The sequence below is a fragment of the Lates calcarifer genome, linkage group LG10 (genome assembly GCF_001640805.2).
Source record: "Lates calcarifer isolate ASB-BC8 linkage group LG10, TLL_Latcal_v3, whole genome shotgun sequence".
In the NCBI taxonomy this organism is placed as follows: domain Eukaryota; kingdom Metazoa; phylum Chordata; class Actinopteri; family Centropomidae; genus Lates; species Lates calcarifer.
Window position 1 is genome coordinate 10,161,793 of NC_066842.1, and position 23,406 is coordinate 10,185,198.

The window sequence follows — 23,406 nt, forward strand, 5'->3', positions numbered from 1 at the left end:
GACTGATGAGTTTTTGTGGCACTGTTGTGTACGCCCTTTATGGCCACAAACAACTGGTGCCAACAGAAGCTTCATGCCACAAGCTGGAGCCAGGGCTGGCAGCAGCTCCACAGTGGAGACACACCATGTCGGTTGGGTCATGCTTGGGGGATTACAACCAGGCAACTTGGGAGCCAGCACAAAAACACAGATGGACTACAACACAGATGGATCACACAGCTGAGAGTGGAGAAAGTACCGGAAAGCCATCGTCAAAATGGACTGCGCCGAGTCAATACACAAATGGTAAACAACAAAATTGCTCAGTCTGCCCACTGTGGTTTATTCCTCTGCAGCGGAACAAACTACTGAAGCAAGTCTGTCAAATAAATGCTCTGCTAACAGTATTTTAAGATATTAATCTCAAATCAATTTAAGGCTGCACTGATAATTAGTTCCATTACTGTAAAGCAAAAATGATTAGTCAATCATTTAGCTGATCAAAAGAAATTTCATCTGGAATTATTTTGATAATCTATTTATTATTTACTGCAACTGATGTTTTAAGCAGAAATGGCATGACTTGACTTGATTTTAGCTGCTCAAATCTAAGTATGGGTCTTTTCTGTGAAAGTGAACTGAAAATATGACCAAGCTGTTGGAACCAAATGACTGATCAAGAAAATAATCAGTAAATCAATCAATAATTAAATAATAATAAGTCGCAGCCCAAGATTGTTTATTAATCTGCAGATTATCTTGTTGATTTATCAATTGATCATTTGATCGATAAACCTGTAAAAAAAATAAAATCATTCCAACAGTTCAAAACACAGAGACTCAATCTGTTATCACAGATGACTATAAAAATTACAAAAATACACATATTTGAGAAGTTGGAAATAGATAAGCTATTTGCTTTACCAAAAAAAAGCCATAAAAGATTCATCTGTCAATTGACTAATGGATTCATCAAGTAATTGTTTCAATTATAAATCAATTATTTCAGTTCAGTGACAATTACAGCCAATGTTACTTGTATTTGAGGTAGGCATTTGTAGCTATTGTCAAACACAAGTACAATGTAATATTAGCAAATTTTGGCTACTGTTGGCAAGTCTGCAAGCCACCTTGGCAGGGTATCTATCTTTTGGCAGTTCTTTTCAATTAAAAAAAAAAAATCAATCAGGCTGGTAAAATACTGAAAGACGCTGATGTTTGGGTTTGCATTGCAAGCCTGGCCTCACATCTCAGCCTTCTTCTACATTTTTCAGACTATACTGTAGGTACCAAAAAAGCAAAGAAACCAAACAGAAAATAATCACGCTTTCTTAAGTGTGAATATTTTAACACGTGCAGTCAGCTACTATGCTACTCTACAAATAGTGGTATATTCATCCATACACCGTGTGAAATAAAATCTGAAGCCAAAACTGTACAAGATGAGGAACACCTCTGACTTGGGAGACAAAAATCCTTAAAACACAATGAGTCATCACAACACCAACCTAACACGACCCGTGAAGAGAGAGGCTAAGATGGCGTTTCATTTTGTATTCAGTCTGGAGTATCATTAAAATTAAAGAGTGCAGGCTCTCCAACTCTCTATTCAGCAGAAAAAACAAAATCATATTTCTTTTGAAAAGGCAGCGTGGTGGGGTGTTCAATTCTCTGACTAAGACAATAGATTTTGTGCTGTGGTATGGTTTAGGGGTGAGGCAGAACCTTATTCAATTTTGACCGCTCTGGGACCAGAGTAGCTAAAAATAGCCCTCATTAATTCTGCCGTTGTGATGCTGCAACAGAGTGATTTAAGGGAAACTTGCAGCATGAACACTGGAGAACATTTAATAACCTTTTGTTGTATTAAATGCCATGGATCGACTGAAACAAATGATGCAGCACAGCGAAGAAAATACATTCACTTCTCCCTAGTGCCCATTTGCTGGATTTGTCTGTAGGGTCTGAAGAAAACAAAGAGAGGTAGATCATTTTCAGAAATCATTTAGAGTACCAGGGCAGAGAAAATGTGGCAATTCAAATTTTAAAACAGAGGGTGCTTAATAATTTCTTTTGAGAAATTTAATAAAACACAAATTGGTATTGTAGATTTTTCCATTACAAACTGCTGAAAACAACATTTCACCCCAACGCTTATTTTTAGAAACTCTATTTCTAGTATCAATTTAAGATAAGACAACATTTTTTCTGGAGTATTCCTATTTGGAATCCAAATGAGTTTCCACAGTCCAACTACAGATGGGTCCCCACATGATAAGAAGCAGCAGAGATACTCAATGAGACTCAGCCTAGTGCAGAAGACAAAGGCAAAGACATTTGCTCAAAGTAATCAGAGGCTTATCACCATTCAATCAAACCAGGAATGACACTGATACAAACACCAGCACACCAGCAGTGAACAAACAGCTAAGTCCAAACAAGCAGCGTACTTTCAGAACACTGAACAAGTTGCACTGCGGCTGCAGACAGAAAACAACAACAGGATCACGCTTCACTGTGGCTGCTGGCAGTGAAGCAACAAACAAGTAGAATAAGATGATTGATCACTTCAGAAATTGAGAACGATGTGCTGGGGAGTGCTGACAACTGCTAAAACTCGCCTGCCTCGGAGAACTTATTCAAATGCTAACGAAGGCCCATGCCCTAACACCAGCCCAGAGGTCCCCTGGGAGATAAGTGATACTCTGCACATACAACATGGTTAGACACTGTACTGCAGGTCTCTAATGGAGGAGAAAGAGTAGCAGAGATGTAGCACTATGCGAGTAACAAGAAGGTCAGAGGATGAAACCTATTAACTGTGACATAAAACTTAATCACTGACCATTACATCCACAAAAGACAAACACTTTCCATTATTTAAAGGCTACAGTAAAACAGACTTAGACCTCACCCCTTCATGTCTATAGTTTGTTGCTTAAGTATTCAGGTAAAACTGGATGCATAGAAGATCAGGGGTACTTACATCAGTTCATCCTGGTCACTACAGAGGACACAGACAAAAGCATCTCAAACCTCCAGCTGCTCCTCAGTAAATCCAGCAGGAGATTCCTGCAGACATCGGCCGCCTCAGTGCATGACCGCACCAATCAGTGCTGGGAGGCACTCACCCCCACCTTCCCTTTCCTTTCTCTTTTCTTAGTCCTGAAACAACTGAAATTATGACCACAGGTGAGGGGTTATGAAACACACCCCGCAGCTACACCCTAATGCTTCCTCTGCCTCGCACGGCTCTGTGTCCTCTCCATACATCTTTTTTTTTCCCCTTCAGAATTTATCCCTCCCTTCAACTCTCTCCTTACACGCTCATGGGATCGAAGCAAATCCCCTCTGGCTTGGCAGCAATCTGTGTGGGATCTGCAGTTCCGCTACAGCATGGGACTCCTCTGTGCTAGCGAACATCCATCCGCAGTGTAAACTGCTGTATCGGACTTAACCCTCGAGCTGCCGTGCTGAACCAGTACAGAATCAGTTCTCTCTGCATGTGGGGCGTTAATACGCCCCTCCTCCTCAGGTGTGCTGCATTATATGCATAAATTATGTTAATCGCGTCAGTGACACCACAGAAGACTAGCTGTCTCAAAGTCAGTAATCATAAATATATAAAGCAAGAAGACATTATACTTTATATTTTTTCACTGCAGCTGAAGACAACACAAACACAATCGCCATTACAGCTCACCTCTAACACAAAATGTAGCCAAGATAAGCAGGTTACTATTGAAGCAGAAAAAAAATAAGACCAAATTAAACAAACCAAGACAGGCAAGGTGGACACAGGCTGAGAGAAAAGCAAGGAGGCACAAACATCCCACATAGAAAGGTTACACTGAGAAATTTTGTCATCTAAACAAAAATATGGTGGTAGGGCACAGTGTTTAAAAACCATTTAATATGGATTTCATGATTTAAATCTCACTTTGCAATGCAGCTGAGACATCGCCAGCCCATTATTTTGCTTCTGTAGCTTATATAGTAGTAAGTAAAACCAACCGTTTTATGGAAATGAAGGAAATTAATTCAACAGACTCTGCTTGAAAACCCCATCAGGAAAGTAAAGGAAGTGTATTTTATCATATAATTAATAACAAGTGACAACCACTAATATGGTATTATTTCAAAAATAACATACTGCATGTAATTTCCAGTAAAAATGCAAATAATATTGTTCCATCCAACAGAACACATCTTTGTAGTTAATATCTAATCAAGCAGCATTTAGAGGACACTGTAATAAAACTAATCAAGACTGTTTTGAGCCATTTTCCCCCACCATTGTTAAGGATAATGTGTTTTCTATGGAGGAGCATACTGCATGACTACACAAACATGTGAATACATCCTAAGGCAGCTTCAAGCATCTGCAGTATGTGCCAACCACATACACTGAGGCATTCCTTGTTGTCTATGAAGAGCTGCGTTCTCCTTCACTGACAACAGGAAATACATGGCAGACAGAGGCGTATTACAGGCTGGGGCGACCCTTGTCTTTACAATGCAACTTTTGTTACAGGTCACATTGAGAAGGCAGGTGAGACCACGGTGACGGAAGCTACTGTATTTCTATACTGTGTCAGAGACTAATGTGGTGACATTTCATTGTGCACTTCATCCAACCACATGACATGATCAGAAGGTTACCCACATAAAGCTAAAGGTGTCTTAGTTTAATACTAAACTATAAACAATCTACTCAACCTCATGCAGTTAAAGCATCCCTTACTGCCTGTAACACACTGCTTGTTCCTCATCAAATTCCTGACATTTATGAGACAGTTATTACAGATACAGCTTTGTGTAAGGGCAGCATTTGCATACCCTGTCTTTGTCCTGCTCTATTCGAGTAGGTTAACCAGCAGTGACTACTGATACAGACGCACTGTGCATCCACAAATAGTAAACGGGTGACTCAGCTGAGAACTGATTTACATTGTGCTATTACAGATTTGTTTGTGACTCTGAAAGAGGTAATACTGAATGAAAGCATACAACAAGTACACAACATGCAATGGCAGGAAGGGAGATAAAAAGCATTATCTTCCTTAAATCAAAAGCAAATGAGCCAGGTTTGCCAACATGATACAACAATCTGATAAAGAACAGCATTCAAGGTGAAACAGAATTCAACACACACACAAAAGGAGTTACACATTTTACAAATATTATGGCCATATTCATCAGTATTATAGTACATGGACTAAATAGCAAACCAAGGCCATATGGGTCATGACATCCCACTTATCAGTCAGGATAATGATGGAGTTGGACAAGCCTGACACCAAGTCACTGCTGGTGAAGAGGACGAGTTAAATTTACATCGCCCCAGAGCAGAGCCTGAGAGTGGTGACAGATTCCACACATAGTTTGCTCTCTCCGAAACCTTCTGCCTATCAGCCTCCAAATTAATTATTTCCACATTAAGCAAAACAGGCATGTAGAAAACCTGAGCTGCTAATCACTACGCGTCAGCAGTTCTGCCAGTCGCCATGTCTTCTTTGGCAATATTTAATTCATGACTACAAAATATAGAGGTGTGATTACTACACTCTGCATCAACATTTCTTCGAGAATATCACAGGAATCGTGGTTGAAACAAATGGACGTACTATTCCAGCTTTAAAGTTCAATCAATCAATGTTGCACTCATTTTAATGTTTATCATGCAAAGGTTAAAGGTTTGGGAGCATCTAAGTAAGAACTGGCACTGCAAAAACAGAGAGTTCCTCATACAAATAAACCACAGTTCTATGTCCAATAACTTCCAGTCCTAAGGGGAAAAAGCTCGTGTTTACAGCTCAATAACTTTTGCAGCAGCAAGTTTTTGCTGCAGCGTTCTGTAACATATTCTGTTCCTGTTATAGATACTTGAGACGTGTATTGTGTTCTTTTCTCTTCAAACTAGAGTAGAATATTTCAAAACAGAAAAAAATTAAATCTTGTAACTACAAATATTTTTTGCATGTTGCAAATGATGTTTTTTCAAAATTTCCATTTCAACTGGATATTACATCTATATTTCTGACTATTTCTGTCACTGAAGATGCATAAATCTCAGTGAGGGGAGTCTCATAGGCAGTTCGTGTGACCAGTGGACATACAACAGCTTGAACTTACAGATACCTGTCGAACATGCTCTGGATAGACATGCAATCTAAAATTCTCAATGCCGAGGTTTCAGTTTACAAAATAAAGGAAGCCAGAGAGCAAACCATGTTCTATGTGGTAAACATCAAGACTGATTGTTCACACTATAATTACCAAGTGCTCAAATCAGATTTGTGTTTAGACAATGTGATAATAAGCTAGCATTATCTAATTCAACATTACCTTTCTCAGTATCAGTGCTTATGTACTTTCTGTTCAACAGCATTTATAGTAGTAATACAGTAGTAATATATGATTTTAATCATATTTTATCCCTCTAACTAATCTATTTTGAATATTAAACCATACTGTACAGTAACTGATACCGTGGCCATCTGGGGGTAGTAGAAGTTGTGAACACAACACTGACATTTTATCACCTGATAAGTAGATATGGTAAACTTTTTTGTATTGAAAATGATAGTTATAGTCTGTTTAAGTAGAAATGGCTAATTCTATTTTTTCTTAAAATTATGCAAATTTTACCATGAAAATAAAAAAAATCTGATTTAAATATTACATGTCTATGGCCATTTTCCACAAAACATCATAACCACAAAACAAATATGAGCTACTATCAAAGTTTGATACTTTGATAGTGGCTCAGCGTGAGCAGGGTCTCTTTCCAGGCTCCATAGCTGCAGTCAGGGATCATAACCAGGGCCTCAGTGTGTCCTGAACACACGAATCAAGAAATCAGCCCCTGAACTCAATCAGCCCAGTGGAAGTTATCAGTGCCCCACACAGAGCACACAAGAGGGCAGGAATGTGCTGATAAGCTGAGCCACTGACCTGCACCCCGCCTCCTCTCATGTCACAGTGATTGAAATGAGGACAATGGAGCCAATGAAAAACAGTAATGATAAGGGATGTTTCTGCACTATAAAGAAAAAGGAGGTTCATGCTAAAATGTGATTGATGAGCGATTTTGTAAGCCTCTTCATCCTGATAATTCCACATCCCCTTCAAAGAGGGATTTACGATGGACTTGATTTATATAAGCAAGCTCCTGTACAACTGGATCCGTAACCATAACGGAAACGCGCCATTTGTTAACGCAGAGAGACTTACTGTATTATGGGAACATGGACTTTAATGTCATATTTTTAAGCAGTGTTTGCTAAAAAGTTTTAGCTTAAGCCATGTATCAGAGCAATGACTTTTCAATGTCTAAGGTACCAACAACAACTTGCTTCATCTTCAAAAAGTAGCCCTAAATCCAGGGAGTTTAAAATGCATAAGGAATGAAAGAAGATAATTGACCAGCCATGTAAAAGTTGACCCACAAAATCCCATCAGTGCATATGGTAGTTTCATTTTTCATTATTTTGTCCGTGGATACAGTTTGTTATTGAGAGACAAAAGTACAAACAATGTTATCGTACATTCTCATTACATCCCTAGATGTGTAAATATGATGTGAGGACTGAAAACATGTGGGTCTTCTTTTTTGTTAACCAACGTGCAGAGTAATATTTAAGTTGACATAAAGAGGGAGGGGTGATTAAACTATGCCGTATTGTATAACAGAATCCTCTCCTAAATTGAAAAACACTAATTAGATGTATAGCTCAGGAAAGGTGAAACAAGGGATGTCTCAAATCTCACAACTGTCCTAATAATTCAAAATAATCAATGGTGTGTACAGAGATACAGGACTTCAGGACAGCGCAGACTAACTCATTAAATCCTGTTCCTTTTTATTTTAGTGGCATCTCAAGGCTATCACTGACACTGAAACATGTTATGTTTACAGTCTCCAAACAGTTTTTTCCAACACCATCTCTCTCCACAGATAGATCATTAATTTCTTCAAAGAGGTACCAGAGGCCATCTACTTTGATCAATAAAATCGGCCATTTTGTTGGACATTAATTTGCATGCAACCGTAGGTTTAAAAATGTAAAAAGTTTAGTTTCTCCAAGGAGCGACATGTCTCAATACATCAGATGAATACAGTAAAGCAGTCTCACGTTGTCACATACATATATTATAACCGGCAAATGAGACCCTTGTTAAAGTCAGTTTCTATAAATAAATAGGGCTACAAAACTTACATTTAACTGAAGTCGGCAAAATATCAGATATATTTGTCCTTCTAAAACCAAGAGGACTCAGATGACTGCTGCTCCCATGACAGCTTAGGGCAACATGATTTACAGGCCAACATGTATGGCTGGCCTTGAGCAGCTAGATTTTCTCTTCTCCTCAGGCGACATGTTTGCCAGAGTCATCCCCGGCACAGCACTGTCATCTTAACAATTTGGGGGAAAAAACAGTAAATTTAACTGTGCATTGAAACATCTAATGGCTGCCACATATTAACATCTGTATTGTGCCTCCCCCGCTTCATTTGACAAATCTGTTGCCCTGCCCAACTGCCATTTCACATAACATTACAATCATGATGAAAGGATGACACACTTGAGTCCTATGCTCAGGGAGTACATCTGTCTGATATGTGCAGTGGAGAATCCTTGTACTTCACTTGGAAGAACATATCAAATAAATGTTACAGCTAATAGAGGTAATACCACTGCACTCTTTGGGCAGTATTTAGGGAGTTGCCTTTAATTATCTGGTGTAGAAACAAAGATAAATCAATGACATATCAGACTAAATATGACAGGACCAACTGGTCAACCTTATACCATTCACAAAATATGTACAGACAACCTGAATGGAGAGCTAGGTATTACTGACATTAAAAATATACTTAATACCTCATATTTTGATGATCATTAGTTACACTTTCATTCAACATGCAATCTTAAGAAGGTTAGACATGTTGGCCAACCAGGCAGATGCCTTCATTATTTTATTTTCCTGTATAACTTATCTCTTGAAGAGCTTTCAGAACAATAAGGTAAATAAATTCAAGCAGAATTACAAAGTCTACTGTAATGGCATGATACTGAATCTGATATTAGAATTTCCCTGTGCCATGTTCCAACAACACAGTGTCAATGGCCAGCTGTAGTTATGACTAGGTTTACAGCAAATGACACTGACAAAATTAATGATAACAATATACAAAACGATACTGTCCAGCGTTGTTATTATTCAACAGGTGACGACTGGTGCTTTTAGTTCATGTTAGCAGCAGTCCATCAGCTGTAATGGAAATGTAAATAGTGAGTTAGCTCAGAGTAGATGAGCCAAACATCCCACAGCAATGCCCCCGCTCACACACACCTGACATGACAGTGCATTATTATGACAGCTGGTGTAAACTGCACAGACATTGGGTCAGACAAGCAGGTATTTCTGTGTCATCCAAACTAAAGCCAGCTAACCAGCTAACGTTAGCCAGCTGCTACTTAGCTTCACCACAGATTCACTTCAGTTTTACAAACGGACCACCATCAAAACAAGGTGAGCCACCGCATGACCTTCCCTTTAATACAGAAAACCGATGTCATATTTCTAGCAGCCGACCTCACTTTACCACTCCCTCCTTGCTTCGTGCTGTCTGACACTTAATAAATCTTGTGCCCCCGTTATACCAACTTGGTCAAATCAACCCCTAGCTGGCCGACATTTTGTTCCAGCGGCTAGGCTAGCTCATCCTAGCTAACGTTACCTGGACGCTCCGCGCACTTGACGTGGGAACAACTGGTCCGCCCGATGACAGCTCGACCGCAAGGCATTATGAGACTCAATATTACCGCTTACACAAGCTCCAAATAACACGAGTTCACACCGTTATTCATAATTACAATTAGAAGATAACGTAAGCGTGCTGGGGCAACTAGCTAACCAATTAGCATAGCGCGTAGATGCAGTTTGCTAGCAGTGAGGTAGCTAAGTTACCTCGGCTTGCACCGTTATCGCTCGCTCGTACCCGCTGGGACACACACACACACACACATCCAGTCAGCTCCTGCGGCTGCAGCGAAAAAACACACTCCTAAATAACGTACTCACGGATAAATCAAGAAACCCATTCACCTTCGCAAAAGCAATGGTCCTCGCGGCGTGCTTGTGGAAAATCTTACAGAAAAGGAATGGAAAGGTCTTCCTGGTGTGGCTCCAGAGCAGCAGCAGCCGCCGCACTGCAATGGCAGGCAGTGGATGAAGCCTTCCGTCTCTCCCACCTCCCCCCACCCCTCCTCTGCTCTCACACTTCGGCTGCCTTCACCGCCGCGGTGACAGTGACAGGTTCGCCTGGAAGAAACCATTCCGGTTTGTCCGCGGGGGGAGGAGGGGGGTGGAGGGGAGAGCAAGGATGCAGAGAGGCTGTCCGCAGCAGTAGCAGCAGCGGCAGATATCCAGCAGCGTCAAGCGCCATTCCGGCGTGAGAACAAACGGTCGTAGATGAGGGTGAAAACACACCGATGAAGCTTTATCGGCTCACGGTGAACATAGCAGCGTCCACTACACATGGAGGAATGGATGCAACTGTTATCAACCTGTCATGTATTTCAAATCCATCGATTACTGAGGCATGAATAGTAACAATGATGCTGTTCTAAAACGTTCAATTTTAGACCATATTAATGTAAAACGAATCACAGTTATTTTGGGTATTGTTCGTTTTGACAAAGTAATCCAACACATCTGTTTTTAATATATGGATTGATGACAGGAGTCTTTTACATTTGACATGTACAGCCATACAGCAAATAAGAAAAAGGAGTCCACACAGGTTCCATTGGCCTCTACAAAAACATTATCAGAAAATACATTTAAATCTCAAAATGGGTTATCAATTATCAATCAGTTATCAATTTTGTTGTCAGCCCTAAATGTTAGGATGTGTTTAACTGAATAAAACTATTTGAGATAACCACTACAGTAAGGCGACACCAGCTCAAATAGTTAATAGTTAATATCTCTGTTTGCTCTCAGTACTAAAATAACTTCCTCTTCCAAGTAATATAATTTCACTATTGCACCAGCAGCACAGTAGACTTCTATTGGTAAACAGTGGTGGGCTACTGAACCATTGTGCTCCTGAAGCACTGTAAACTTTGCCTTTGCTGCATGTGACGTAAGTTGTTACATTTTATCTTTAAAGAGCTTTTAACAAGCATCCTGACCAAACAGAGAGCTGATAAATCAGTGTGAGGATGAGAGAGCTGTTGAGTGCTATGTTTGCAGTGAGAGTGCAGCGACATTGCCCTCATGCACATGGGGTATTTGACATTGTTCTTTATATTATAATATTAGATTTATTTGATGATGTAAACTGATTTCCAAAACACATTTCAACTGTGAAAGTGCTGCGCAGTTCTTGCTTTAGTCTTCAGATTTCCCAAGATATTTTTAAATTACTTTTACAAAGCGTACAACAATAGGGATTATTTTACATCTGCTTTGTAAACATATTGCAGCAGGATGCAATATATATCCAGCTGTTGTTGCCTTTACATTCAGAACTTCATATCTGAATGTATACTCCCTATTATGTCAATGTAAAAGAAAAAAAAATGAAACAAAACCCCTCTCATGTTAAGTAGGCCTCAATATTGATTTGACAAATTGAATTTCATGGAAAATGGTTTGATTGATTAGGCATCTCCTGAAACAAAGGACTGAACAAGGACACAATGGTTTATCTTTCATGCCTTCCCATGTGTGTCTGTATGCGGCCTGTGTGATATATGTAGCTTATTTATGTGTGCATAATGAGGAAAAACTACCATTTATTTCAAAATGTTAGCTTTCTAAAAAATATGCCTTACCGGATGAAGATTACAGGCCCTTATTTTACATTAAAGTTATATTGCCTTGAATGCAAAAGGCCATCAGAGTAAATCTATTTGGATAACTACAGCAAATATAAACTCTTTATAGGGAAAGCTGAGGTAGGCTACTTGAGTAGTAATGACATGCTGCATAAAGCCATTTAAAATGCAGAGGATAGAACTTAAATCCACCCTACAGTCACGATGCTCAATACTCCTTCCCATGGGGTGAACAGATTTAATCAATATACAGTAGAATGTAAATTGTGCACTGCACCAAACCCCACTCTTAAGACTCTATCGCACGCACTTCAGTTTTTGTGCTGGCTTCCTCAGAAGAACCTAATTCTCTGCAGCACCTTCTGTTGTGCATTTTATCACTTTGAGATTGTGTGACCGTTCTTGTCACCTCTACCTCTGGCACTAATGAGCGCAGGAGAAGATAGGGGCTGAATGTAATGCTGGAGGAGCACAGAGGTCCTGCAATGTTGCTGACGTAGGGAGACTTGCTGCAAATTCCATTGGAGGAACGGGAAGGAGAAGGGGTGGGGGGTGGGTGGGGGCATCTTGAATGGAAGAATGCGAATTGGCCAAGGTCATAAGAATTAGATAAACAAGGGCAGTCATAGATATCCTGTGGGAAAACAGAATATGATGAACAGCAGGATATGTTGTAAATATAAAGGGAGCTCCACAAAAAAAACAAAAACAATAAATGCTTCTGTGACCTGCACCTCTACAGTTTTTGTTGAACGGTAACAGACAAACCTTTTTCAATATGTCAGAATAATATGCATCACTGAGCATGAATGATGGTTACATAATGCCAGTTGTCATCGATATTTATCATCATGCACTGCAATATTAAAACTTGCTGAAGTATTGAGACAGAACAGTGTAATCAAGCTACTATAGCCCCTTTGGAAATACATGAATGTAAACTTTTTTTACCATCTGCATCTGTGGTTGAATTGGCTTTGATGTGGGCTCACGCTCCTTAATGTATCTCTGTTGAAGCCCTTGAAATACCCTCTGTTAATGCTACAACAGTGTTTGCATCACCGGCTCCGACTGCACAGAGGGAGTTTACCATGCCGTGCAACAGAATTACGCAGCCCCTCTCTCCCATCAGCACATTCAGACACACAGATGTCAGGCGTCCAAACGAGAGTATGACTGCGGGAACGAATCACACGAGTGGAAAAGCAAATTAGAAATTCACAGCAGGTCGGCTTTTAGAGTGCACTGCCCCTGATGGTGAGTGAGTCACCTCTCAGCTGCACAGGTCAGGAAAAACAGCCTACTAAGCAAAGGTTGGGGTGGCCATCTATGAGCTTTAATGGCTGCAGCTATCAGATGACATGACAGACGTTAAACATAGCACTGCAGCAAAGGAAAATAAATGTGTTTGTCCGATGGCAGCATGAGAGAAAAGATGATATTATGTGACACCACGCTGCCCAAAGCTGCAAGATGATACTCAAAACTTTGTGCTTCTTATCTTGTTATCCAGTCTTTGGTTTTACAAATTGGGAGTACATCAGTGTAATCCCATAATGGAGTGAGCTGGCGACTGTACAGAGGCTTGTATTTCTGTGATTTCTGTGTTGTCCTCTGTCAGTATCACTGACCTCTAGCATGAGAACGCAGCACACTGACTTGACAGCCAACCCATTAGTTGAGGACAGAAATTCCTTGGACGAGGCTTCATAATGCCACACGACTATACTGTGCTGCACATTCAGAGCTGAGGAGAGCGACAGGGGTCTATGATCTAGTGAGAATGAGATGAGGTATCTTGTAAAGTCAGCAATAAAAAAAACACTTATCAAAAGGTGCTTTATAGAAGAATGAAGTGTGACCTCGGTGAAGCAGAGTTGAGGGTGTACGGCAGTAAAAATGCAGCCGAAACACGCAGGAGTTTGGCTGCAGCCTCCTGATCTCCGTCCAGCTTATTAGCAGCTGATTTTACAGTTTATGATTGTACCACCTGTCTCACAAAAGCAGAATATCTCATAATTCATCTAGAGTATAACATTTAGATTCTGCATTAGAATACACATATTAATTTTGTTGATAATGATGCAGCCGGCTGTGCTCTTTGGGCTTTTGTGTGCTGGGCTTTTATGTAAGGGCCAACACGTTTTGCAGATGATTAATTTTCTCTCTTTGTGGTTTTTCTCTTTGTGGTTTGCTTCTCCTGTGGTTTCTCTTTGTGGTGTTGCTAGTAGTTTAAATGGAATTAATAATTTATATATTTTAACAACAATTGTTTTTGTCATCTGGCAGCCAGGAGATGCAAGTTGGATGATTTTTTTTGTGTAGCACTGGCTGCAGTGGAAATACTGATATGAAATGACTAAATCAGTATAAATGATTAAAAAAATATCAGTCTATAGAAAAGTATCCAAATCACTTAAGTCTCATAACCACTGTACAGTATGTGTGCATACGTGTATTTGGGGAAAAAACAGTGCATGCGTTCATGTACATTACTGCATTGTGTATCTTCTTTTTTTGAAAACACTCACACTTTAAAGGCAGATATTTCACAAAATGGTAATAAATAAATATAATAATAATGGTTTTGAGTGACAGGCGGTTAAAAAAAAAAGAGGAAACAAATACCATCTGACACTGTGAACATACAGGTTGTGACTGACAAAGCACAAATCTGGGTTTACTGATTCATAAATATCAGAACTAAAATCAGAAACCCTGTGTACAGGGAGGAAATACATATTTTTCAAGATTCCCTAAATGAACCTATAATCCCCATCTCATTTTTCCCACCAACAGCTGAGAGCTCAGACATATCAGGTGACATAAAATGACCTCACATCCCCTGGCCTGTGGAGGATCATGTGACAACAGGCCACCGACATCCAAATCCTCTCTGGATCAAACTACAGCATCATGCACAGTAGCAAAGAAGCAATCACCTAAGTATGTTTATCCCAGGGGGGGAGAGCACAAATGCTAATAAAGATGAACAATTCCAATCAGTTAATGTGAAGGCATGTATGGCAGGGAGGATTTTAGCAGCAAAATGTGGGAGCTGAATTATTTTTGCCTTTGAATACATGCCTAGATTGTAGACTGCAGAGTTAACCATGAATTCCTTGGGAGGGAATAAAAGCTTTTAAAGCAGAAGGATCACGATCAATCCAATTGTGATTTCGCAGACAGCTGGAAATGGCAACGATTATTGATGATTAATTATCTACTCTGAGGCTCTTCTCCTATAAACCCAGAGGCACTCATGTGTCTGAAACCTACAGTGTTGTTTGGAATAACCTTATTCACAGTGTGACCTGTGAAGTGAACTACCACTTCAATTATTAATGAAGTGGCTGTAATTTTTTATTCCCCGTCAAACAAACCTTTAAATGAGTTTGGATTCATAAGTGGTTGTCTATTCATGGCTTTTCCCCAGGAGAGCAACCTCGCTCAGGATGAGAGTAAAGCAATTAGAGGCCTTGGTGGTCTGGGATCAGGTGCTCCCTTCAGACCAGGCCGAGGGGTATTGTGGAGGGCAGGTGATGGGGGTAAGAGAGACAGGAAGAAAAAGGGAGAATAATCACCCAGGGGTAATTTACCGCACTGCGGAAAGAAGCCACACAATACCACACCGCTTCTCAACCCGACTGGAAATTAATTTTATCACAACTACAGTTTGACTCATTGATAAATCCAGGAAGGAAAAAAATTATTAAAGCTATTTTTAACAGAGCAAACACTGCAAGGTTCCCACCCGGTGCTATACATCAAATGAGTTGTTAAAATGTATCTTTGCCTGCTTGGCTCCACCAACCTCATGAGCATCAATAGACCTTAAACTACCACCTCTTCCCATTCTAGTAGCTGCAGTGCTCATTGTTTTTAAAAGTAAAATGCATCTTGGAAAATGCTACAGTATATCTGAAAACTTAACATACATCCAAACCCAATATCCCGACTGCACATCCAACCCCTCCTTCCTCTGTTCCGTCAGCTATGCAAACATGGATGTTGCACTGTGTTCCTGTATGTTTAGGTAGTAAAACTCTGCCCTCTGCAGGACTTCAGCTGAACATTATTTATCTGTTGGAGCCTGACTTGATCAAGCCTTGCAGGAGGGAAATCTATATGAAGAATAATTTATGGTGGCGTGAAAACAAGCGCGAGGAGGAGTGGATCTGCGTGATTTCAGCTCCCTGCTGGCTGATGATGCACGCGTGAGCCGACGGAGGGAGACACAAGGAGGAGAGCTGGGGTTGTTCACCCACGGGCCCCGTCGTGATGGGATGCTCCTGAGTCTAAACAGCATATGGTGCCTCCCTGGGCATCAACACACATCCTACATGTCCAGCAACACAGCAGGCTGTGTGATACACTCACACACGCCACTGACACAGCAGACATGCTCACACTTCTAAATACACAAAATGAACACACACTTCTTCCTTTCATTCATTCTCAAACACGGCATTCGGGTTTAGAATCACTGAGGAAATTAGGTCTTTAGAAATTAAACAAAATATTATTTATTCTTAAACGGTTTATTATTATGTTGTAACATGTTAAATCAGTATTGTATGAACCTAAACCTCTAAATTAGAACATTATAACGGCTGATAATGAACAACAAAGCTGAAAAGATGATGGTCGATTAATCACTCAACAAGTCGTTTCTCAGGCAAAACAGTCAAACCAGCTTCTTAAATATAAGCATTACCTATATTTTCATTTTGTGATTTTGTATTTTGGAATTTATTTATTTTAACAGGGACAGACATTAAAACATTATGCCTGTATAAAACAAGGAGAGATGCCTTGTACCAGGTTTTAGCCATTGCTAATTTCCACCTGTAGTCCTTAAGCAGGTAGATGGACAATCATTGTATTGTTGTAGCCTGAATATATGTGGAATTTAGACTGCTGGTTGGTTAAATTGAGCCACTGACAGATATTGCTTTGGGTTGTAGAAAATTCTAACAGCCATTTGTTAATATTTTCTGTCTTTTTTTTTTTTTAGTCTAAATGATTCATCAGTTAATCAAGAAAGTAATCATTAGATTAATGGATAACGAAAATAACTGTGCAGATCTAATCAGTAATTCATTTAATAAAGGTGTATTCATTATGTTCCTTTATAATTTTAATTCTGAGCAGATAAACAAAAACAAAGCCAGACTGAATTTGCTGTCTGTAAAATCTCATTTTAGTAGCAGCGAATGAGAACAAGATATCGCCTCCAGAAAAACAGTACGTGTTCATCTTATGATAATTAATCAACAGACAATATAATCTACCGAGCGTCCACAACCGCAAGCATCAAACCCTGTGATTGATTAAGTTGTCTCAGGACAGCCTTCCCAGTGCTTCATTCTTCATGCTTTACTTCCCCACCACGGCCACCATCTTGATTCCAGCAAACATTACATCATCCTGCTGGTTGTCCTTCACTTGACCCTACACTCAAGTGCTCAAATGGGTGGAATAACATGAACATCAAGCCCTCCTTGAAAATAAGCCAAAAATCATAATAGAAGGCTGTTATTGAGGTATTAATAGATCCAGAGTGTATTTTTGGAACGGAAAATATTGCATGTGATGTTGGTTTAGTGCTACATTCTCGCTAATCCTCAGCCGCTGATGGTGCTTACTGTCCAGGTCTCTGCTCCTGTCATAAATCATGTGGGAAAGTCAATAGAGTTGTTGGGATTTATGTGGGTTTGAGTCTTCTCTCTTGAAATGATTTGTTGTAGATGAGGGACACAAGCCCAACCATAAAAACAATTCAGGAGCATGAGTCATTTTCTTCCGATCCTCAGCTGACAACCGAGGACTCTGCTGTTTATAATCTTTACCCTGCATCCTTTAAGGAGCGAACAAGAAGGTATTATGTTACTGAGAACTACAAGAAATCTAATTTTGGGACCTTGGCTTATGAATATAATAGAAAACTGACTAAAACTGCTTAATAATTAGTCAGTTAATAGTGATAAAAGATTATTTAACATGGTAAAAATCAGGTTTTAAATCTTTTTTTTTTAATGCTATAATTTCAGAAACAAGCAGCGAAAATGTTACAAGGTACTGCTGCGGACACTGTAAAGTCAACATATTGCTACAAGATGTGTGAAATGATGGTACTAGATACACACAGTGCACAGGGCCTACAGTGACCTGCCATATGTCCCATCAGAGGACACATAGGCAGGCCTTGCTCCTGAGTCACAGCCTCCAGAAACATACCCAACATCTGTCATCCCCTCAGCTGCTGCCTGTGGGATCACGCACACAACCTTCACATGCATCACGCATGGTCAGCTCCACCTCCCTGTCACATACAAACCCCCCCTCCATCACCTCCAACCACCCCCACTGTGCTCATCACCTATAGGACAAAAAAAATCATCCATTCGACTCTGTTCTTACATAACAGACCTGTCTCACCTAAAGAAAATCAGCTGCTGCTCCAATCACAGTGCCTCCCCTCGTCACCCACCCAACCCCCCCGTTCCTCCTTCCAACACGGCCTCCTACAGCGTTAGTCGTGATAAATCTCCCGTGCCCACCCCGCGCACTCTGCTCCTCCCTCCCTCTCCCTTTCTTTCCACAGCCTTTTTGTGGTGTGTCTCACTCAGGTCCAGCCCTCTGCTCCCACCCTCGTGCACCTCTTTCATCACACGGGAACAATCTTCCCTCCTAACAGGCCCTGAATATGCAGATTGGTTAATTCAGCTGCAGTTGCTCTCTCCGTAAATGCATCTGCAGCACTTTCCGAAGACTGAGCAGCAAATAAATGCTTACGCTGGGGCTTTTTTTTCTTCCTTTTTTTTTTTTTTGGTGGTTGAGGGGGGGAGTGCCTCTGTCCATGGTAGACTGCAGCCAAGGATGGGAATTTAGAAGTGGTATGGGGCAAGCAGAACTAATAAGAGATTAAGACTTTGACCAAGGTGAAGCTCGAGGCCCAGTTGGTGACTGATCCTGATCTGTTAAGGAGTAATTAATTTAATTGCGCTTTTCATCTTCAGCTTAGTTGCATCTGCAGCACCTGCTGATATGTGCTTAGTTTCTCTGCAACTCACCTGGTTATAGCCTCTGCAGCAAACATTCCTTTAACATTTCCCAAAACAGCTGAGAGGGCAGCAAAAATACTGCATTAAAAACAGATCTTTCCCAAAATCAAAGCACATGAAACAGAAACAGCAACCTGCACCAGGACTACAAGGTAGATTTTGTGTGTGTAAAAGATGCTTTTTTTCTCCCCCATTGCTGCAGTGAAATATGATGCACATAAGATGAGCACATATTCAGAAACATCTCAACATTGATCCATACATAACAAAGAAGGAAAATCCTCTAGAGAAAGATTTTTTTTTATCAATAATCCCTGATGTCTTTTTTTTAGAACAACAAAGAAAAGTTGTACAGACTGGTTTGACACCAGAGATTAGTGTTGTAAATAATAAAGAGAATAACGTTTTGTTTCATACTAGAACAGGTGGACCAATGCATCTCCCTAAAGCATTAAGAAATACTGTAAACGCTGCTGCTTTGAGACGGGGTGAGGTGTTGTTGATGAACACTGAAAAATAACTTTGGCTATACACAAAGGCACTGGGTGCATAAAAGACTGTAGTTTCGCCCCCCTCTCCATCTCTGTTGTGCTTTCTGCAGCCTTAGCACTAAAATCTGATTCAAGCTTTCTGTGAACAAGTGCACTGCTTGCCAACACAAATGACAGCGGGAGTGGGCCAGGCGCCAAAGTCCTCCCCTGACTATCAAGAGAGAAAAGCAATCAAAAGAGGCAATCGATATAAACAAAGTCTTAACTACTATTGATTATTTAGCTCTATGCTGATGGGCTATGATAGTTATGGACCTAAATTCATACACTCATTTGATTAATATTCTCAGTTTTCTGTTTGAATCAGCCAATCCGGCGAGATTTTTTTTTTTTTTTAATGACTGCAGATCATCCAGCGGCTCAGAGGCAGTGTTGTGTCTGTTGTGACATTTTAGTAAGATGCAATGGAAACTGCTCCTCAGCTCAGCATCCTGCAGTCTCATCACTCACTGTAAGGCGGACCGTTACTTCCATCAGCTGCATTTGAGTTTGGGCAAGTCAGCAAGTTTTCCTCCAGTGCACACACAGCCTGTACAAAAGAAATATACCGTGGAAAGGCCAGGAGCCCTTAGCTGAGCTCTCAGTCTCTGGTGAGATAGTGGCCTCTTGAGCCATTTGAAGCGTCCTCTGAGTGGCAGGCCATAAAGACAAATGGCCGCAATGTGGTAAGTCACTCTCTATGACTTACAGAACAGGAGAGGATATGAGCATACAGCGACATTACACTGAATTTTCCGCCCACTTACGCTGTCTGTATATGGCTCAAAATCAAGGCCACCACTAATCTGTCAATTACAGCCTAAAAGCATTCACCTCCAGCATATCACTGTCAAGTTTACTAGATGGGAGCTGAATACTGATTCTGTGATTAGTTTTAAAATGTAGGTCTTTTGTTCAGTCGATCTTTTTTTTTTTTTTTGTCTGACAGAGACATTGACCTGCTAACTTTTTTCTGATTCTTAATGCTGTAACATTTTTGTTTGCTTTTTTGTTTATGGATGGAACTACTTGATTCACCATTTTGGATCAGACTGAAATATTTCAACAACTACTGGATGGATTGCTATGACATTTTGTACAGACTTAATAGTCTCCAGAGGATGAATTCTGCAGCACTGACTTTGGTGATCTTTTTACATATTACCACCAGCAGACTGACATTTTTGGCTATTAGTGCAGTACTGTATCTCAAAAACTGTTGAGTAGATTACCATTAATTTGGGTCCAGATACCCATGTTGTTCAGCTAATAAATCCTAATGACTTTAGTGATCCCCTGACTTTTCCTCTAGTACCACCAGTGAAATATCTCAACACCTGCTGGATGAATTGGCATAAAATTCAGTACAGATACAGAGATGTATCTTCATTTTATTTGCTGATCCCTTGACTTTTCCTCTAGTGCCACCATGAGGTTGACACTTATGTTTTTTGAGGGAAATGTCTCAGCACCCTGCCACCCTCAGGATGAACTGTTATCACTTTGATGGCCCTCTCACTTTTCATCAACTGAAATGATAATTTGTCCGCTATTAGTCCTGTTACTAAATCAGCATGTCAGTGAGTGGCCTAAAGCTCTGTGACACACAGCACTGCTGAGCTGTGAGTTCTTACTTACACAAGAGTTGAAGATAAACTCAAGGTATTTCAAAGAACATTTAGTGTTTTTATAATATAAAATTTAGTCCAACATGATTTTAACCAGCTGCAAATCTGTTAAAATATAATACATGTAACTTAATAGGATTCAAAACTCTCATTCTCTCAAAGGGCTACTGTTGCTGACCAGTACTTATCAATAATTCAACCAGCTCAGTGGTTTTGTGGTATCCTTTAATGAGATGAAGCGTTTGAGCTGAATTCATAGTCAGGTCATAGCTGAGCTGTCAACACAATATAATTCCCCTGAGGCTGAGGCCCTCCAGCAGTCTACTGCTCTGTCTGGAAACAACAAGGTACCTGGTATGTATTACAACTGTGTCAGCTTTGATTTATGCACATCAGAGCTCCGGTACTGAAACACTGCTTTGTGAATTATTACGTCTTCTGTATCTAAAAAACACTCAGCGGCAGGTATTTCATGATAATTTAGTGTGACTATAAAGACCAGAAATGTGAGAGCTTCACCTTGAGCATTTGAGAACACTTTGAGTCATTTAAGAATTGAGACATCTGGGACACCTGTTCAATGAATGTGATCAAAGACAGAAGTTGTGTGAACGTCCTCTTAGAGACCAACTGAGGGAATCTTAAATCTGAACATGAAAATCATTTTTTATACGTTTGCCATGACATTAGTTATCAAGTGTGGAAATGCCAGCAGCCATTCATGGTGGTAAAGGTGGTGATAAAAGCAAAATCAGTTAGCTCTTTCATCTAAGAGCAGATTATAAATGGATGAGTGGTGAAAATTAAAACAGATTAAATGTCAAACTGTAACTGTAGTGAACTGCAGGCTTTCCTTCCTTATCCAAATGTAGATGAATACATTTGTGTCCCACATTTAAGGAACAGATTCTTGCAGCGAGTTTGAAGCTACAGCCAGCAGCCAGTTAGCTTGGTGTAAAGACTGGAAACAGTGGGAAGCAGCTAACCTGACCCTAACTAAATCCAACCTCCAGCACCTCTAAAGCTCACCATGTTCATGTTATATCTCTTTGAGTAATCCATACAATGTAAAACCTTCCTTAAAAAACAACTTGTCATTTTTACACTTCAGTTTTTGTACAGATTTAACAAGGCCGGGCTAGTTATTTAATACCGGTCTTTTGGCTAAACTAACTAGCAGCTTGTAGTAGCCTCATATTTATTGCACAGACACAGGAGTTGTATCAATCTTTTCATAAAACTCTCCACAAAGAAGTAAAGTATATTTCCCTAAGTATTGAACTGTTCTTTTCATGAAGGAAATGTACCAATATATGTACCGAGTGTCTACAATCCAACATGTGAATCAAATCTTTGGATAGTGGTGTAACAGTGCTAAAACCAGACTGTCCCCCCCCCCCCAAAAAAAAAAAAAAAAAAAAACATGCATGCATGCAACATGCATTTACTCCTGCTTTCCTTTTTGAAAGGTTTTACTAATCAAAACAATCAGCATATTTGTTGGGAACCATGCATGAGAATGAGAAAATTATCATTTGAGAAAATGTGACTCTGCCACCTTTCAGGCCACTGGTGCCAGTCCCATATATGACAAGTGGTCTTTAATGATTACACTTTGTAAGTATCATCAGTCATGTGTATCGTATATCTCTGCTTTTAGGGAACTAGTGAATAGTTGTTTGGACAATTTAAATGATGAATGTCTGTGTTTGGTGTACAGCTGGACTGATTTTTGGACATTTAAACAATGCATTTTCTGTTTTTTCAGTGTTTTTAAGTCATACACCACTTAAATAAGGAGGCCTTGTCTGTCGCTGTTATTTCAGCCAAATCTTTCTCATCTCATCTTGCTGGCTTGTGAGTTCTGAACATTTTTTGGTCATACATTACTGTGTCTGTGATTAGGTGACTCAGCTCATTAATGCTTTGTGTTTGCAGCACAGCCAGTTACTTACATTGGAGTCAAGCAGATCAATGCTGTCCAGGCTCTTGCTCCTGTGAATGCGGCCCTTGATGCGGCGGAGTGATGGCTTGCCCTGAATGGTGCTCACTGAGGAGGCTGCTGTGATGGAGCCAGCGGTTGGGCTGGGGTGTATCCTGAGGTCAGCACGGAGGGAGTGGGAGAAAGAGGACAAAGAAAAGAGAAAAAAAAAACACAACAGCACTACATCAGGGGCAAGCAAGTACACATACAGCATGGGTTGTATCACAGCAGTGCAAAGTGCCACAGGCAAGACCGAGGAAGAGGAGGAAGAAGAACACAGTGGTCACGTTTCTGCTTTTCAAAATGCCACAGTCCCCCACTGGATAAAATGGCATTTAAAGAAATCTATAATTGGATTTAATG

At 40.2% G+C, this 23,406-nt stretch overlaps 1 protein-coding gene and 1 long non-coding RNA gene across 11 annotated transcripts in view; one reads left to right on the forward strand and one right to left on the reverse strand.

Annotated features, from left to right (window-relative positions):
• tjp1b (tight junction protein 1b) overlaps nt 1-23,406 on the reverse strand; it is a 54,341-nt gene that overhangs the window by 22,721 nt on the left and 8,214 nt on the right. For 6 of the 10 annotated variants that reach the window (XM_018666309.2, XM_051073289.1, XM_051073288.1 and 3 more), the window contains exon 3: nt 23,015-23,156. In XM_018666309.2, coding sequence (XP_018521825.1) covers nt 23,015-23,156 — 142 coding nt within the window. Of the gene's footprint in view, nt 1-2,965; nt 3,602-9,727; nt 10,019-10,071; nt 10,537-23,014; nt 23,157-23,406 lie in introns of those variants that run through there. The other 4 variants (XM_051073292.1, XM_051073293.1, XM_051073295.1 and 1 more) reach the window with 4 other exon arrangements.
• On the forward strand, nt 9,268-23,132 carry LOC127142870 (uncharacterized). Its single transcript, XR_007813965.1, has 3 exons — nt 9,268-9,519; nt 22,828-22,916; nt 22,998-23,132. It is a non-coding gene; the product is annotated as an uncharacterized LOC127142870 (long non-coding RNA).